The sequence below is a fragment of the Peromyscus eremicus genome, chromosome 8a (assembly GCF_949786415.1).
Source record: "Peromyscus eremicus chromosome 8a, PerEre_H2_v1, whole genome shotgun sequence".
Classification (NCBI taxonomy): Eukaryota; Metazoa; Chordata; class Mammalia; order Rodentia; family Cricetidae; genus Peromyscus; species Peromyscus eremicus.
The window spans coordinates 96,864,677-96,884,577 of record NC_081423.1 but is presented as its reverse complement, the minus strand read 5'-3'; the positions used below and the strand labels follow the sequence as shown (position 1 = coordinate 96,884,577).

Sequence of the window (19,901 nt, the reverse complement as noted above, 5' to 3'; positions counted from 1 at the left end):
GAAAGCTACTGTTATAAACTGTTTAGGATAATTAAGAAATGCAGGTTAATAGTCATCTATTACAATCAAGCTTGTCATCATATTAGGTATGTTTTCAAAGTTAAACAGAGATATATTTTGGATAGATAGGTGGTCTTTAAACACTTCAGAGATTTATAGAATATGACATTTAAGATGTTTTAATACCATAAAGCTTTCATGACAGTGACATTGTCTGCTCAGCACCAATCTACTTTGAAGCCGATGATGGGCACTGAAGAACCTCCATATGAAGTTTGCTTCAAATGTGGCAAAGCTACCATTGAGCAAGAAACTATTCTTGCCTTGACTGCTGGCAGTATGCTGTTCAAATTGGACAAGTAGGAGACAAAAGAAGTTGACTGTTAAACTTTGAAAAAACAAGGTAGGCCAGTCCTTCAAAATTTCAGCTTCAGGAAAAGTCTGTTAGATGTTCTGGGCCTGAAGGCTGAAGATGGATGCTCCAACATTGCAGAGGAATCTTGAGTGACTGTCCAGGTAGCCAGCTGTCTCTGTCTTAGTTTTGGAAGTTGCTTGCTCTGTACTTTCTGTTTACTCAGGTAATATTTTATCCTTCTCAGGTCTCTGATGGCATTAAAGATTAGATAGTTATGGTTTTATAGTTTTCATTGCTACCAAATTTAAAAAAAAAACTCAGAAAGAGATTTAAAGTTTATAAAGGTTGAGAAACATATAAGCTTAAGTTGTTTATCTAAAATTGTTTTAATATCTAAAAGGATGTCTTTGCCTAGTAATACAAGTTATGATAGAAAGTGATTTGGGTACAAAACAACAGACTCATCAAGTAGGATAGATGATAGAGTACTTTCTCCACGGTTGGAAATCACAAATGGACTGGACATTGGGAATGTAATTCTTGCCTGATAATTGTTTTTATTGTATATAGTTTATTGATGTTAGAGAAAGAGCATTTTATTGGATTTTTAAAAGGGGGAAATGTTGGGATAATCTTTTTGTACAAAGTATAAAGATGTATCTTTCTCCTCCCTTACTGATTGGTTTAATAAAGAGCTGAACAGCAAATAGCTAGAAAGGAGAGGACAGGCAGGACTTCCGGGCAGAGGTAGGAACTCAGGGAAAGATTTTGAGGAGTAGGATATTCCCCAGTCAGGAGGAAATTGGACTTAGGGTACTGAGGAGAGGTAATGAGCTATGTGGCAGAATTTAGATTAATATAAACAAGTTAATTTAAGTATTAAGAGCTAGTTGGGAGGGGTGAAGAGATGGCGCAGAGGTTATGAGTATTGGCTGCTCTTCTGAGTTCAATTCCCAGCAACCACATAGTGGCTCACAACCATCTATTACAGGATTTGATGTCCTCTTCTGGCATACAGGTATATATGCAGAGCACTCATACATAAAATAAAAAGAAGTAAAAATTAAAGAAAAAAAGAGCTATTTGGGAACAGGCTAAGGCCAAGCTTTCATAATTAATAAAAGGTTTCTGTGTCATTATTCAGGTGCCGGCAGACTACAGAAAAGCTCGTTACATGCTCTCCTCTCCCATGATCCCCTGAAGCTCACTCATGTCCCGGGTGAGCAGAGGGATTTGCTGTATTGCATCTGTTTCTACTGTCCTGTCTGTCTGTGTCTCTCCTTGGGAGTCCCACCCATCTTTCAAGTTCAGATCTAGCATTGCATCTATCACCTGTACCACACATGCTATGACTTGGTCTTCTCAAAGACTGACTTCCTCTTTCGGGAAATATGCAAAAGTGAGAAGTTGTCAAGGAAGTGAATGAGAGAGACATAAAGGAAATTCAGGCTGAGCTTCGAGTCCTTGCAGGGTGTTGGCTTCTGTCACCACCACGGCCAGGAGAGGAGACATGACCATGTGGCTGTTCCCTGCTCTGCTCCTCTTCCTCCCAGGTAAGTAGCTGGGGCTTTAAGACATCACAGAGTCAGTGGTGGCACAGGGCACAGAGTCTGTCCAGGGTTAGGGAAAACGGGAAGGGCTAATTCATTCACCAGCTGCTTACTCCCTAAATAAAAGGCAAGTCTTTGGCATCTGATGGATCCTATGGATGCTTCAGAAAAGCCAAAATAAAAAACAAATTTTCAAAAATCTTCCAGAGTGTGTTTCTCAACCCTGTTGCTCCACAAAAGCAGTTGAGTGAATGGATAAATGAATTATTTTAAAAATATGTTTATACTTTATATTTGGCACTCTGAGATAAGATCTTATGCAGCCTAGGATGACCCAGAACTTGTGATTCTCTGGATTCCATCCTGAGTGTTGGGATTTCTAGCATGTATCTCAATTTCCAGTTGCACTCTGATTTTTAATTGACACAGTATTTAAACATACTTATAGGGGCTGCGTGTGGTAGTGTATGCCTTTAACGTCAGCACTCAGAAGGCAAAGGTAGGTGGACCTCTGTGAGTTCAAGGCCCATCTGGTCCACATAGGGAGACTTGTCTCAAAAAGAAAAAAGGAACTGATAGATACAATGTCATATTTGCATGTGTGTATATAGGATGTGACACTCAAATCTAGGTAGCTGATATTCCACCACAGGCATTTGCCATTTCTTTGTACTAGAAGCATCTGAAATTTTCTCTATGAGCTATTTTAAATTATTGAATTGTCAACCATATTTCTCAGCTGTGTTGTACAACACTAGAAGTTGTCAACTCACCAAACGACACCCTACATCCTAAGCACGCTCTCTGTCCACCTTTCTTCCCTTACACCCTTCCCAGGCTGATAACTACTATTCTGTTCACTACTTCTTTGATATTAACTTTCATGCTTTTTGAAAAAAAATCTGTCTGCGAGGTATATGCATATGTAAATGTTTAGTATGTGTATGTGTGTGCTTAGGTACATATGTGTGTGCACACATATATGTGGAAGCCAGAAATTACCATTGGATACCTTTATCACTCTCCACCTTGTTTGTTGAGACAGGCTCTCCCACTGAACCTGGAGCTCACTGACTCAGTCTAGGTGGCCAGTGATGGATCCCCAGGGATCCTCCTGTCCCTGACTCCCCAGCTCTTAGGGCTACAGACACACCCCACCTCATCTGAATTTTTCTATGTGTTCTGAGGATCCAAACTCAGGTTCTCCTGCTTCTGCAGCAAACACTTTACTGACCTGTCCATCTCCCCATCCCCTAGACCCAGAGAATAACTTTTTAGCTTCCACATATAAATAGAAACGTGTGGTAGTGTCTTTCTGTGTCTGGTTCATTTCACTTCCTCCAATCCCATCCCTGGCTGCAAATGATGGAATTCAATCTTTTTTTTTTTTTTTTTGGTTTTTCGAGACAGGGTTTCTCTGTGTAGCTTTGCGCCTTTCCTGGAACTCACTTGGTAGCCCAGGCTGGCCTCGAACTCACAGAGATCCGCCTGGCTCTGCCTCCCAAGTGCTGGGATTAAAGGCGTGCGCCACCACCGCCCGGCAGAATTCAATCTTTCTACAATGCTGTTCTACTACATTTATGTATCACACTTTATTATCCATGCATCCACATCGAGGCTGATCCTGTGCCATGGCTGTTGTGAATCTGTTGCAGGAAACACAGGGAAAGGATCACCGCAGTAACTCACTAATTCTCTGGGCTCTGGGCTTGCTTTCTATCACTGTGATACAGGCCATGGCCAAGAACAGTTGGGGGAGGAGAAGGCTTGTTTACTTACATGTCCGGATCACAGTCCATCATGGAGAGAATCCAGAGCTGGAGCTCAAGATGGACAGGAATCTGGAGGCAGGAACTGAGGCAGATATCCTGGAGGAGTGTGGTTTACTGGCTTGCTCCCTATGGTTTCTTCAGCCTGCTCTCTTTCACTACCCAGGGGTGTTGTCACCCACAGTGGACTAGACCTCCCCACATCCCCTTGTCTACAGGCCCACCTAATGGAGGCATCTTCTCAGCTGATGTTCTTTCTTTGCATACCCCCAGGTGGTGTCAAGTTGACAAAAAGCTCACTAACACAGGCTTTATCACTGAATGTAACTGCTGAATTATGTGGCAGTTCTATGCTTTTCTGAGGAAATTCCATACTGTTTCCCACAATGTCTAATTTACATTCCAACCCACAGCGTGTGAGACTTCCACTGTCCCACATGCACATCTACAGTTGTTATATTTTGTCTTTTTGGTAATATCCATTCTGACTGGGGGATGATGATGGCTCTCTGTAATTCTGATTTGCGTCAATCTCCCTGACAATTAGTGAAATGGAGCATTTCTCCATATATTTATTGACCATTTGTACGTCCTTTGAGAACTGTTTGCTGTTCATCTGCTCATGTGTGTGTGGGTGTGAGCAAGTGTGCATGCACACCTTTATCTTTTCATTTTATTTTATTTTTGACACAGAGTCTCACTATGTAGTTCCAGATGGCCTGCAACTATTTTTGTAAACCAGGTTGGCCTTGAACTCACAGAGATCTGCCTGCCTCCTGAGTGCTGGCATTAAAGCATGCACCACCATGCTCTACTCCCACCTTTATTTTTTGAGATAGGGTTCCACACTGACACTGAGGCTGGCTTGGATGGCCAAGGCTTCCAGGATCCCCTCTCTCTACTGTCCACCCCTGTGCTGGGCTCCAGGGACACACCAGCACTCCTGACATTTACATGGTTGCTGGGAACACACACTCAGGTTCTTCTTGCTTAGACTAACACAGCAGGTGTCTCGCTGACTAAGCCTTCTCCACAGTGCCTCAGTAGATCATTTTCTACTGGATTATGACTGCTGGTGGACTCTTGAGTTGAATTCTTGCTCATATAGTCTAGAAATTAACCTCTTGTCAGATGCATAGTCTGAAAAGATGCTCTCCCAGACTGGAATCTGTGTCTCCACTCTGTTGTTTGAATTATTGTAGTTTGAAATAATTACATTTAGTGATTTTTTTGTTTTCTTACCTGTGCCATTAGGAACATATTTTGGTGTTATTGTTTGCTGTGGGATAGTCTTATGTTAAATTGCTCTGATTGGCCAATAAATAAAACACTGATTGGCCAGTGGCTAGGCAGGAAGTATAGGCGGGACTAACAGAGAGGAGAAAAGAAAGAACAGGAAGGCGGAAGGAGTCACTGCCAGCTGCCGCCGCCGCCATGACAAGCAGCATGTGAAGATGCCGGTAAGCCACGAGCCACATGGCAAGGTACAGATTTATGGAAATGGATTAATTTAAGCTGTAAGAACAGTTAGCAAGAAGCCTGCCACGGCCATACAGTTTGTAAGCAATATAAGTCTCTGTGTTTACTTGGTTGGGTCTGAGCGGCTGTGGGACTGGCGGGTGACAAAGATTTATCTTGACTGTGGGCCACACAGGAAAACTCTAGCTACAATTGTTGTTTTTATTGTTGAATCTAAGAACCCTGAAGGCTTCCTTTACTGGTTTTAAAGCAGGTATTTATTATTGTTTATTTTGTGCTTCCTATGTAAGTACCCCCCCCACACATACACACACTCAACCACTAGAGACTGCTGGACTCCCTGAAGTGGCCTCTGCATGGCCACAGAATGTGATGTCTTCAGATGGACCTTCTGAGGGTCACAGGTACTGAAATGCACACAGGATCGCGTCCTGTGCACAATCCCTTCTGACACGTCCTCTGCTCCAGGGTAACACAAAGATGGCTGCAAAAGGTTCCTTAGAAATGTACTTTTATTGTCCACTGTGGAGTGAAGAGGTGTGGATGACAGAAGTCATGATTGCTCAGTGTCACCACTTTCCTTCTGAGACCTGTAACTGGGCCCTTCAGCATTTTTTTCTTGAGTCTTTGACCAATAGAATGACGATGATCTGTCTTGAGAAAGTGTTTGCTCTTAATGGATGATAAGTTGTGAACTCTTTTCAGCACAGAATATTGTGTCCCATTCTTGGAGTGGGAGATCAGTTGTCCATGGGTTTGTAATTTCCAGGCTTCTCCACTGCTCAGGATCCAATCACAGGGCCAGATACAGTGAGAGGTCAGGAGCAGGGCTCCTTGACTGTGCAGTTCCGTTATGACTCATCCTGGAAGAATAAGAGAAAGTTCTGGTGCCGAGGAGCTGATTGGACAACATGTAAGACCCTCATTCAAACCGATGCATCAGAGCAGTTGGTGAAGAAGGACCGTGTGTCCATCAGGGACGACCAGACAGACTTCATCGTCACAGTGACCATGGAGGACCTGAGGATAAGCGATGCTGGCATTTACTGGTGTGCGATTGAGAGAATTGGACATGATCCCCATTTTAAAGTTAATGTGAACATTGACCCAGGTAAGAAAAAATTCCAGAAGATTCTGGCTGGGGTGAGGAATCGGGGACCCTGAACTCATTACTATAAAAGTCTTACTGGGAAATATAAACACAGCCAACTCTGCTGGTCCTGGTTTCTACTGGGATAAAGGTGAGGTGGGGACGCCTTGTTTTTCTGCCCCCTCATGTGAGTCTTGCATATTCTCACTTGTACAGATCTGGGGACGGAACTCAGAACTTCGGGTGTGCTAGCCAAGCACTCTACCACTGAACTAAACTCCCATCCTGACACCCAAACACCACCCCTTTAACACAAAATAGATGAAGCCACAGAAGCTCTGTTTCTGCATAAGATAGAGTAATAAGGATCAGATTTATGTCTGTTTAAACAACTACAATAAAGAAAATAGACAAAATTGGGACTGGAGAGGTGGCTCAGTGATTAAGAGCACGGGCTGCTTTTCCAGAGGGCTGGGTTTGGATCGCAGCACCCATATAGCAGCTCACAACCATCTTCAACTCCAGTTCCAGGGGATCTGATGGCCTTTTCTGGCCTCCATGGAACCACAGGCACATGGTGCTCATACATGTGGTGCACATAGATATGGGCAAGCAAACACTCATAGACATATAAATAAATATTTTTAAAAATAGACAAAACTTGCGAAACTGAAGTTTTTCTGTGTATTGCACACCAGGCAGTAACAAGTGAGCCATGAAGGAAGCAGGTTTTAAAGGGGGGCTGCTTTGCTCCCACATCATCTTTCTTTAGAAAAGAATAAATGTGAAGATTTGGATGGTGACTGGAAAGCAAATTCCTTAATTACTAGTGGGAAAAGATTAGGCCATATCTAGAGCTGGACTGTCCACAGGAGGAGTGAACTATGTTCTGTTTGTGTCTTTAGCCCCAGAAACTTCAACTAAAATAATGTCAGTCATGGCCCCAGTCCTGACAACCACACTGTCAACCATGGAGAACACTGGCAACTATGGAGGGACTCAAACCAACACCCACACCTGGTAAGCAGAGCTGGACCCCAGCAGCTCTTTTATCACTGAGCTGTCCCTGTGGCCTCTCCCCTGGATAAACACAAAATGCCCAGGACTCCCAAGATACATGAAAATCTTTCATTCTAGTTTATGTATATCCCAAGCATTACATGGCTATATTTATAATTTTGAAAAAGTCACTTATCTGAATACCAAATTGGCCTGGCCATCTTGTAATTTTATTTGCTAAACTTAGTAACTATCTTAGAGGGACACTGGGGCTGCTACATTCTCATGTCAAAGTTTGAGGCGGGCTTCCCAACACTTTTACCTTGTAGTATACCAAGACTTCCCTTCTAAGCCTCAGCTACAGGAAGGCAACATCTTTATCTGAGTGGCAAAAGAGATTGAGCTTGGACTTTGTTGTCTCCCCTTGTGTCCCCCAGAGGGCAGGACAGAGGGCCATGGTTGGGTCTCCTCTGAGATAGAAGATTCTTCTCCCATCATCTCCTGCTCCAGCTTCATAAACAAATCTTGTTCCAATGCAACTCTGCCAGGAGCCAGTGTGGGGTCTACACAGTGCAGAGGAGGACGTGGAAACTGAGGGATGTGCTGGAACAGTATTATGTTCCTCACTCTTGAAGGTGTCCAGAGGAGTTCCCAGCACCTTATAGCTATTTTGGCATAATTCCATCTCAACCTGTTGGGGTCAAGTCTCCAGGTCAAGGACACAGCTAAAACACTAGCCCTCACACCCCCCTATAGCCAAAGCAGAGGTCACCTCACTAACCCTCGCTGAGAATTGTCCCTCAGGTCTTATCTAGTCCCACCCACTCTCCCACCTCTATTGTGTTCTTTCTGCTAACCAAATCTTAAGGTATACAAACATGTCTCAAAATATTTCAACCTTGTAAGTTATCTTGAGGATTACTTTTTAAATTTTCTCTGTCTCCTAGTGCTTTGGAAGTGTTTTGTTAATTTGTTTTGCAAGTGGATGGAGTGTTAGTTATGGAGAGACAGAGCATATGAGGCTCCCGAAATGTATAGAGTTCAAGAGAATGTAGAGCATGGACAAAGCTCAGTCCTGGGAAACATGTCAGGACATCTGATGCATGGTCTGACAAGTGGCAGCTCTTCCACATTCCAGGGACATGTTCATGCCAACCTGTGACTCACAGAGTATCTGCAGTTGTATATCCTTTCCATGAGCTGAGGATGGCCTTGTGTTGGGCCAAAGGAGAAACCAAGGATGATCAAGAAAGGAAATGGAGTCCTGGGAAAGGGATGACAGAGAGGTGGGAATAGGGGATCAATACTGTTCAGGGCCTCATGGTCCCACAATGTATAATAAGGATCACAAAAAAAACTACAACATGAGTATCAATTCATGTGACAGAGCAGAAGCAGCCACCAACCATTTCTTGATGTAGTGTGCCCAAGCCTCCTAGGATGTATATCAGCTCCCACACAGGCAGTGATGAGGTTGGGCAGGGCAATCTGGGTGAAGAATGTAGCAGAAGCCAAGGTCAAAAGGTCAGGGATCAGAGAAACCTGCAGCCTGACTGGAATGCAGACTAGATGAGGAGGACTTCTGGGAGACCAGCTGTCAGGGGACCAGGGTTGGGGTTCCACCCTGATCTATCAAAGGGTCCCTTGAAGGAGGGAGTGAGGAATTTGAGAAATGCTAGACAGGAAATATAGCAGTAGAGGAAGAAAAAAGAAACACAGGATAGGTTTAGGAAGGCTCTGGGTCAATACCCAGCAGCCTCTAGTTTGTTTCTAATGGGTTTTTTATACACTAGCAAGGGGAGGGGCAAAAGACCTCCCCCTTTCAAGATCAAAGCACAAGGTAGAGCCAAGTGTAGACCCTTCCAAACACCTGGTATCCCATGCCCCATGGTAAAGCATCTTGTGATTAGGCCTTGAAGTATAAGACACTGGTGACCATGCCTTTGCACCCTATCATGCAGCCTTGGAGAGCAATATCAACTCTGATCCTCTGACCTTGAGTCAAACCACGAGTTGAAATCTTTGTTGGCTCGCACGACCAGCCAAACAGAGAAGGGAGTGGTTCAAGAAGAGAGGTGGGAATTAGGCAAAGCTTCCCCAGCTGGAGCTTAGCCTGCAGGCAGCATGACCAGCCATGCACTCGCAGGGAGGCCATCCTGATTACATCCATGTTTGTCCTTATCGGCTCATTGAAGGCTAGGACATGGATATGAGGAAGACTGAGACCTCTATGTCCGGTGACAGCTTACTTTCTGTCTCCTTCATTTCCTGCAGGTCCCTGCTGAGCAGCATCTACTTCAAGCTCCTGGTCTTTCTGGAGGTGCCTCTGCTCCTGGGCATGCTCAGTGCAGTCCTCTGGGTGAACAGGCCTCAGAGGTGCTCTGGGAGAGGTGAAGTTGGCCTGGTGAAGGCCCAGAGTTCTGATGCCCAGGAAAGAGAGAAACACCTTCCAAATGATAGAAAATAATACCTCTCCCCCGGGTGTGTGTGTGTGTGTGTGTGTGTTTATACATTGTGGGTGCATATGTGTATGTAGAGGACAAATTCAGGTGTCATTGTACTGTTGTCTGAGAAAGGATTTCTCATTGCCCTGGACTTTTGCTAAGTAGACCAGGCAGCTGGTGGGGAACTCTAGGGACCTACCTGACTCTACCTCCTAGCTGGGCATTACAAGCACACAAAACTGCCCCAGCTTTACAACACACACACACACACACACACACACACACACACACACACACACACGACAAAACAAAATAAAAAACCCATAGGCTGTGGTGATAACACTCATGTGCTTGTACTTACAAGAAAGGCAAGCTCTTTACCAGCTGAGCCATCTCCCCAGCCTAGAAAAGAATATTTCCATGAGCAAATGACTGTGGTCAGCAGTACCATGACTCTGGGGTACTGTGGGGTCAGACACCTCTTATAGCAGGGACAGCTGAGGTTCTGGAACCCACTCAGGTTCTCCCTCTCAGAATATCCTACAGTGCCTCCCTAGGCCTTTCTTCTTCTGATGGCCTCCAGTGAATGAGAAAATACAAGATAAGTCATGTTTCTTTTTAGGGCCCCAGTTCCCTGGAGGACAAAGTGTCTGAGACACCATACAGGTGTTTAACCAAATATCTGGGAAATGCGGCTTCACCAAGAGGCATAAAAGTTTGTATAAAAGTCATTTTGGATGTCTATAGCTTACAGAGAGAAAACACCCTGCCTTTTTGTCAGCATAACTCGGTGACTAAACCTGTTCCAAACACAGATGGAGCAGTTGACTGAGTCTCTGTGCCACCTGTCCAGGTTCCCAAGGTGTAGCTCAGTCTTGGTCCCTGAAGTCCAGATATTCGGCTCAGTGAGACCAAATGAGGAGTGTTGTGGAATATTATTGTAACTTTGTAAAAATGTGTTACATTTGTTTATGTTGCAGAATATTACTTTAACTGTGTAAAAATGTGTTACATTGTTTATGGTGGATGTGTTTAATTATGTAAAGATGTGTGGCTGTTTCTCCTTACCTGCCTAAATAAAGCACCTGGTAGATCTAATTAAAAGCTGAATGGTCAATAGCTAAGCAGGAGAGGGATATGGGCACTGGCAGGCAGGGAGAATAAGAAGGAGGAGAAATCCAGGTTCAAGAGAAGAGTGGAACAAGAGGATGAGGGAGAAAGAGAGGGACACACCAGAAGCCAGGCGGCCAGCCCCTAGCCACACAGAGACAGCAGGAAAGTAAGACATACAGAAAGAAAGGAGGGTAAAACGCCCCGAGGCAAAATGTAGATGATGAGAAATAGGATAATTTATAAGAGCTAGCCATACAAGTAAAGTGGTGTGAATAGGGCCTTCCTGAACCCATGTAAACTACCTCCTCAGAAACAACCCTAAGCTAAGGTTGACCATTCATATATCTAATAATAAATCTCCATGTCATGATTTCAGAGCTGGTTGGTGGTCAAAAAGGAAAATCATGCCACAGGGGAGTTAATTGGTGAAGGCTGCTTTCCTCTCAGGAATCATGAGTCCACATCAGCCCCTTGTGTTGTAGAATAATCTTTTTGTACAATTTGAAGATGTGTCACACATATTGCTTTAATAAAGAGCTGAATGACCAATAGCTAGGCAGGATTTTCAGGGCAGAGAGAATTCTGAGAAGAAGGGGAGTTGCCAGCCAGATGCAGAGGAAAGAGGACATACAGGAAGAGAAGTAACAGCTTTAAGCCACGTGGTGGGATGTAGGTTAATCAAAATGGGTTAATCTAAGTTATAAGAACTAATTAGAAACAAGCCTAAGCTATAGGCCAAGCATTCATAATTAAAAGAAGTCTCTGTGTCATTATTCGGGAGCTGGCTGGTGGGACAGAGAAAAACTAGCTACACTGTTGATTCTCCTAGGGCTGGTCTCCACACCAGGTCACTCAGCTGTCCTTCTGTTCCTTCAGAAGCATCTGTTCAATGTTTAAGCACTACACACCATCCAAATACAAGCTTCAAAATGAGAAAGACCTGGTTAAATTCCAGAGGAAGCTGAAAGGTTCAAAGGCAAAGGCTCAGCCTTAAAATAGTTGTTCCCAGCTCTCCAGCCTCAGCCATGCTGAGTTATGCACCCCACAACACACAGTCTTCTTATCAGGCTGGGCTCTGACACCCACAGCCCAAACTCACACCTAACATGGATGTTCTCCCCACTTTGTGTGGGAAGAGACCCCATGTGAGCATCTTCTCCTGGATGACATGTTTGGACCTCTAGTAAGTCTGCCTTGGTTGAGAGAAGGCTTTTCATTGCTTCAATGGAGTAGTAGATGGTAAGTTGTCTGTGTTCTACCCATGCTCAGACAATCAATCCTAATTAAACTCAGTGGTATGTACACACACACACACACACACACACACACACACACACACACAGAGATATCATGTAAGTAGGAGAAGGGTGCATTAGAAAAAAGTGGGCTGGGTGGTGGTGGTGCATTCCTTTAATCCCAGAACTTGGGGGCAGAGGCAGGTGGATCTCTGAGCTTGAGGCCAGCCTGATCTACAGACTGTTTCAGGAAATACAGGGCTATACAGAATCATTGTCTCAAAAAAAGAAAAAAAGGAAGGAAGGAAGGAATTAAGGAAGGAAGGAAGGAAGGAAGGAAGAAAGGGAGGAAGGAAGGAAGCAAGTGAAGGAGGGAAGGAGGGAGGGGAGGAGGGAAGGAGGGAGGAAGGAAGGAAGAAGCCAGGCTGTGGTTGACCACTTCTTTAATCCCAGCAGTCAGGAAGCAGAGTCAGAATGATCTCTGTGAGTCCGAGGCCAGCCTGGTCTACAGGATGAGTTCCATGACATCCAGGGCTTCACAAACAAACCTTGTCACAAATAAATAGATAGATAGATAGATAGATAGATAGATAGATAGATAGATAGATAGATAGATGGATAGATAGATAGATAAATAGATAGATAAATAGATAGATAAATAAATAAATAAAAATAAGGAAAGAAACAAAATCTTCCATGGAGAATGCCAGAACTATCTGTCATTTGCTCATTATATGAAGATAGATTTTTTTTCTTATTTCTTCTGGGATAGATTCCCTGAGCAGAAATGTCAGGCAAACACACTTCCATCTGCCTCAAACACCCCTGATCTGGCACAAACAGATCATGAAGAAACCACACCACCCACTAATTCATCTCCTTTGCCTCTCACATCATGGGCAACTAGAACTTGCCCCATGCTACATAGATAATAGTAGCTGAGGCTTGTGATCCCAAGTATAGCTGTGTCCTCTGTCCCACAGGCTGTACAAGTTGATTCTATCCACTAAATATTGTATTTTGACCAGTTATTGCCCATTCTATAAGGACACCATCCAAAGCTCCAAAATAACAAATGTTGCACAGACCCCACACTATGTAAAAATTTCTTTAGCACTGTCTGCACTCATAGAATCTTGTTAAGGACCCAAAAGAGTCAGCCCCACCATCATTCTGGACACTTGGGGACGTATTTTGTGAGATATGAGTTGGTCATTTTTCCTGGCATGTTTGTTCTCCCTGGAATCTAGTACAAACTTTCTCTGATTCCCAGGTAAGCCCTATGGTTCCAAGGCCATAGAACAACTAACCCAGAGGGGGGAGTTGAACAGGAAAAGAATTGATGGAAGCCACAGAGTCCTGCTTCCCATCTCACATCTACAAAGAGCAGTATCTCCAGACCTCAGCAAAGATCATCCATGTCCTATCCAATTCTCGTTGGAGGCTTGTCCTTAAAAAAAATCATTAAGTGTGCATGAGTATGTATTTGCGTGTATGTGTGTAATGGTGTGCACACACATGTAGGTGGACTTTTCTGTCCCATCAGCCCACTCCCCAATAACTACAATGAGGATTAACATTAATCATAAATGCTCAGCCAATAGCTAAGGCTTGTTACTAGCTAACTTTTACAACTTAAATTAACCCATTTGTGTTCATCTACATTCTGCTACTGGCTTTGGTGCAGTATTTCCTCACTATGCTCCCTTCACTACGTTTTGGAATGGTAATGTATATTCTATGTTATTATACATTGGAAGTATGTGACCTGCTTTTTTGCTTTGGCTTTACAGGGGATTATAGTTAAGAGATTACATGAATCTCAGAAGAGACTTTGGACTTTTAAACATTGTTGAGATTTTGATAGACTATGGGACTTTTGAAATTGGACTAAATGCATTTTGCATTATTGTATTGTTAAAGGTGTATGGGGGCCAGGGAGTGGAACGGAGTAGTTTGAATATATTTTGCCACTATAAGCTCATAGGGAGTAGTACTATTAGGAAGTACTATTAGTGTGGCATTATTGGAGGAAGCATGGTCTTGTTGGGGAAGGCTGGATGGCACAACTTTAATCTGGGCCACACCTGTTGCTACTTGACCGAACATGTACTCTTCAGTAGTCAAGCATGGGGCCTTACATCCTACATAATCCATGTGCTGTGTGGTCACATAATTTGCACGCAATGCAACCATGAAATCTATGCCCATGTGTGGCCTAGCTATGTGAGCCCTAAGTGCATGTGCAGAGGAATCCATAAAAAGCAGGTCACAGACTCCTCCCCCTTCTTCTTCCTCCTTCTCCTTCTTCCTTTCTCTCTGCACATGTCTCTCAAACAGGCCTGAGCACACCCTTTCCTGTCCCTCCCTTGTAATAAACTCTCAAAGTGGTTTTGTTGTGCCTCGTGGCTTTTCTCTCATGGTAAACAGCGCTGCATAATAATAAAACCAACAACATCTTCTGTTGGAGTGTGTGTCACTGTGGGGCAGGCAGACTTGGAGGTCCTTTTCTCAAGCTTCACTAAGTGTGACAGTCAGTCGACTTCCTCTTGCCTCTGAGTCAAGATGTAAGGACTCTTTTTTTTTTTTTTTTTTTTTTTGGTTTTTCGAGACAGGGTTTCTCTGTGTAGCTTTGCGCCTTTCCTGGAACTCACTTGGTAGCCCAGGCTGGCCTCGAACTCACAGAGATCCGCCTGCCTCTGCCTCCCGAGTGCTGGGATTAAAGGCGTGCGCCACCACCGCCCGGCGATGTAAGGACTCTTAGCTCCAGCACCACATCTCCCTGCACACCACCATGCTCCCTGCCATGATGATCATTGACTGAAGCTCTGAAACTAAGCAAGACACCTCAATTAAATGTTGTCTTTTTAGGAGTTGCTGTGATCATGGTGTCTCCTCACAGCAGTAGAAACACAAGACAAATTCCATCCAAGAACACAGAAGAATGAAATGTTACCTAGCAACAGTGACATTTGACTATCTGGACAGTCAACTTCTGTAACGTTGGAGCATCTAACTTTGGCCTACAGGCCTAGCACATCTGACAGACATTTTTAAGAAGCAGAGAATTTTCTCTTGGCAAAGTTTGGCAGTTGCTTTTTTGTGTGTGTCCTGCTGATCCAGTTTGGACAGTATACTGTTAGCAATTGAGGCAAGGGGATTTTCTTTACCCAGTGGTTAGCTTTTGACACGAAGAATGCGAACTCCTTATGGAGTTTCTTCAATGCCCATCATCTTCTCTGAAGTAGATTAGTGCTGCCAGGAACAGAAATGTCTCAGTGTTATGAAAAGTTTTAGTCTATTAAACACATTAAATGCCATATTCTGTAGGTCTTTGAAGTATTCAAGGACCATCTGTCTATCTAAATATATCTGTGTATGACCTTGAAAACATACCTAACATGACCTATAAGACTGATTGTAATAGGTAGCTAACTATTAATCTGTATTTCACAGTTACACATTACATTTTTAAATGAGCTGTATAAACACAATTCCCCACAAAAGAGTAGAAACATAAATACAGTATAACAAAATTAACTTTAAATTTGTGTCCATAAACAAAAATCCATGCCAATGTAAGATATTTTGAGATTAATGGTTACTTTTTTGGATATATACCTGTGTTTGTGTGTGTGTGTGTGTGTGTGTGTGTGTGTGTGTGTGTGACTGTCTATATCCCTTTTCTTTTCTCTCCCAAGCCTTTGTACATTTTTAAACACACTGTAACCTGTTTAGAGGATTTTCTCCATCTGGATCTGCCTTTTTTGAGGCTGAATATAGTGACCAATAAAGAGGATCTTGAGCACCCAGTGGTGGTGGTCCATGCCTTTAATCTCCACACTTGGGAGTCAGGGTCAGGTGGCTATCAGTAGTGAATTTGAGGCCAGTCTGGTCTACAGAGCGAGTTACAGGACAGCCACGGCTACACAGAGATACCCTGTCCTGGGAAAATAAATACATATAAAAGAGGATGATTGAGAAAATGGGATAAAGATAGAGGCAGAAGCTGGATCATGAGGGAAAGAGTCCATGTCACTAACAAATAGGAAAAAGCCACCCTGTGTGTCAGTCAAGTGGTGAGGTAAACAGATCTGTCTGTCTCTCTGATCTATCCATCCATCTACCTAGCTGTTCTAGTCTGATCTTTGTTGCTGTGATAAAGCACTGACCAAGACCAACATGCTGGGAGGAAAGGCTTTATTTGTCTTCCATGTCAAGTACATTTTGAAGGAAGCATGCAAGAACTCAGCAGGAACCTGGAGGCAGGAACTGAAGCAGAGGCCACAGGGAATGCTGCTTACTGGCTTGCTCTACATGGCTTGCCCAGCCTGCTTTCTTATAGAACTCAGGACCATCTGCCCAGGGGTGGCATCACACATGGTGTGCTGTGAAAGACCCCCACCAAAGACCCAGACACAGTTCCCCCAGAAACTCAAAAGAGCTGAGGGAAGAGATATCTTAAAAACAAACAGAACTGAGTCAGTTCCCCCTTCCTGGAGAGGATGAAGTCAGGTGTTTTCAAAAGAACAAAGTCGGGCCGGGCGGTGGTGGCGCACGCCTTTAATCCCAGCACTCGGGAGGCAGAGCCAGGCGGATCTCTGTGAGTTCGAGGCCAGCCTGGGCTACCTAGTGAGTTCCAGGAAAGGCGCAAAGCTACACAGAGAAACCCTGTCTCGAAAAAACCAAAAAAAAAAAAAAAAAAAAAAAGAACAAAGTCAGGATGTCTGGTGGTGACCAATTAACCACGAGATGCCCCTCTCTGGAGATAACATGACCAAACCCCGGAGATGGGTTGTAAAACTCCTAACAGGGCAAACAGATAAGCTGAAATAAGACAAAGTCCAGGCCTGGGAAAAACTGGACCAATCAAGGATGGACCCGTACTAACCCCCTTCCCTCTAAGAAATTTTGTGGGTTTTGCTTATAAAAACTATCTTCCCCAAGAAAGAGTAGCTCCTTCCTGCCTCACTGCGCTGCGGCCAGTGAGTGCTTGAGATGAGTTCCCTGTTGTGGCGACTTGTAATGGAAATAAACCTTGCTTTTGCATTCTGGTATGCTCGTCCTTGGTGGTCTCTCTGGGGGTCACAATCTGGGCACAACATGCTGAACCTTTCCATATCAATTAGCAATCAAGAAAACATCCCTATAGACGAGCTCACTGGTCCAGTCTGATGCTCAACAGAGGTTCTTTCTTCCAGGAGTCTCTAGTGTGTATCAAGTTGACAAAAACTTACTAGACACTGTCATCAATCTCTCTGTCTGTTGTTATCTTTCTCTTCTTCCCTTCCTTCTCAAAGGCCTTGTGTTAGCTGTTTTTCTCTTTACTGTGACTACTGTGACCAAATAATGAGCCAAAAGCAGCTTGAGAAGGGAAGCGTTATTTGAGCTCATGGTTTGGGGGAATTTAGCTGCCATGATGGAAAATGCACAGTGGTGGGTGTGAGGTGGCTGACGACGCTGCATCTATGAGTAGAAAGCAGAGACATGATGTTGGTGCTCCACTTCCTTCTTCCCTTTGCTGTTTATTCAGTCTGTCAAGCAGCACACAGTAGGCATTTGCTTGCAGCACCTGCCTCCACTCCCTGAGAGGAACCTGCCTCCATCCTGCTCCTTGGAGAGGATCACAATGGAAGACCCTGAAGAGACACAGGGAGGGTGCCACAGGTCCAGAGATGGCCTGCTAGGTGCATTGCATGTGTCTGTGGCTGTGGAGTTGCAGTGATGCACACATGATGTGTCTACACACACACTTCCTTTTCACTATCTGTAGGTTGTTCCTCTTCTCAGTGAGATTTCTTGCTTCTCACTGTAGGGTGGAGTTTGGCAAGAGACAAGAGAGCCCATCCTTTGTCTTCTCCATTTCCTCTTTTCTCCATAGCAACTCTATGTGCTTCTGTGGCTCTGTTGTTCAGACAGGTGTGGGCAAGTGTGAATCTGCCCCACCCCTGGGGAAAGTTCTCACCATCAGCTTTCTACCCTTGCACTAACGTGACTCTTGCACTAATGACTATCTTCAATGTGCAGATAAAGTCAACTCTTGAGAATTCACAGAACAGGATGACAGCAGAAGCCTGGAACCCTGGCCATGTGGACTCTGTACCTCACCAGACTTTTGAGGGACACAAAAGTAAGTCACTAGTTTCTCTAGTCTCTGAAGGTTGCTGTCAAATGTATAGTTTTATTTACTACAGCTACCATGGGCAAGGCACTAAGAAAACAACAAGTGTGAGCCCTGATTTTAAGAGATCATGGGTTGGTGGACACGAATGCTCTGCTTCCAGCTCTGTTTTCTGCTCACTCTGGGAAGAGGGGAACAGTTGCACCAAGCCACCAGATTCCTCAAATCTCTTTCCCAGAGTGTCAGTCACCACCTGCTTTACCCTGTTCCAAGATCCTGATTTCTGGGGTCTCCTTCCAGGCAGCAGTGTCTGAATGTGAAGGTGGTCCAATCTGAGTGTTTGGCTTCATGCCTCATCAGATTCCAAACTGAGCAGCAGCCTGCAGCAGCCAGCAGCAGCCAGCAGCAGCCAGCAGCTAGAGGTCATTTGTTAGCCTAGCCTTGACCTTCATGACCTCCTTCTTTGTTTTCAAATTCCTCCTAGACGTTCTGACCAGGTCAACACCCTCTTTCTTAAAATTTAAGAATGCAGAAGAACCTCGCAGGGTGATCCTGACCTTGGGCCAAGTTTGAGACTAGACAAACTACAGCTGATTTCAGGTCAGCCGAGGATACATAGCTAGACCCTGTCTCTGGAAGACTAGGAAGATGACACTGAGGAGGGTTGGGGAGGAGGAAAAGAGGAGGAGGAGGAAGGGGAGGAAGCAAAACTAGTTTTCCTTCTGCCATTCTCCTTCTTTGTTTTGCCAAATCTCCATGGCTCTATCTTTCCTGTCAAAACCAGCTCTTTCACACAAATTTGCCGATTTACTCCTTTCTGAAGGCTAACTTCCTTGTTTCTGATGTCTATACCAAAGATCCCTCCTCTGACCAGTTCTTTTGACTCAGTAACATTTATAAATCCTTCAAGGCGATGTCCTTGAGTAAATGCTGTAGTAGTGGTGAAGGAGGGTCTAGAAAGCAGAAATGTTGTGTGCTAGTATGTGTTCATATGGGTTGGGGGCATATGCACATCATATGTGAATGCACATGTGGTTGTGTGTGGGTGTGTGTGAGTGTGCACGAGTGCACCTGAGTGTGGAGAGCCTGGGTGTTGTTCCTTGGGTACTGTCCACTTTGGGATTTTTTTTTTTGAGACTTAGTGTCTCTCATGGCTGATTGGCCAGGGCCTCACATACTTTTGAGCACTTTACCTGTCTTCCCAGCCCCAGAAATTAATTCTTGTGAAGTAAACAAACTAGCCAAACATGGTAGCACATGTATCTAATCCCACACTCAGGAGATTGAAACAGGAGGATGGCCATGAGTACAAGGCCAGCTTGACCTACATAGAGTGTTTCAGTCTATCTGAGTTACATAGTAAGAACTTGTCTGAGAGAACCAAAGATAAAAATGATAGCCATATGTAGCAGCATATACCTATAACTGAAAGGGTATATGGCGCTGGTTTGGTCGGCGGCGGAAGATTCACGAGCCATAGTTACCAGAGTTAGAATGGGCTTTATTAGAGAGAAGAGGGGGTAGGACAGAGAGAGAGAGAGATGCAGAGAAAGAGAGAGACCAAGAGCAGAGGGAGACGCACAGAGAGATGCACAGAAAGACTGAGAGAGAGAGAGAGAGAGAGAGAGAGAGAGAGAGAGAGAGAGAGAAGAGAGTGCAAAGAGAGAGCGTGGGGGGTGCACGTCCGGCTTTTAGGCTGGGATGCAGTCACCCGCTGATGACATAATAAGGAGCCAGAGAAGCTGC

At 44.3% G+C, this 19,901-nt stretch overlaps 1 protein-coding gene across 1 annotated transcript; it reads left to right on the top strand.

Annotated features, from left to right (window-relative positions):
* Positions 1 to 1,871: 1,871 nt before the first annotated feature.
* On the top strand, positions 1,872 to 9,771 carry LOC131916460 (CMRF35-like molecule 3). Its single transcript, XM_059269813.1, has 5 exons — positions 1,872 to 1,908; positions 5,923 to 6,264; positions 7,155 to 7,206; positions 8,034 to 8,082; positions 9,461 to 9,771. Exons 1-5 carry the CDS (start codon positions 1,872 to 1,874, stop codon positions 9,707 to 9,709), a joined length of 729 nt encoding a protein of 242 aa, XP_059125796.1. The 3' UTR covers positions 9,710 to 9,771.
* Positions 9,772 to 19,901: the final 10,130 nt, after the last annotated feature.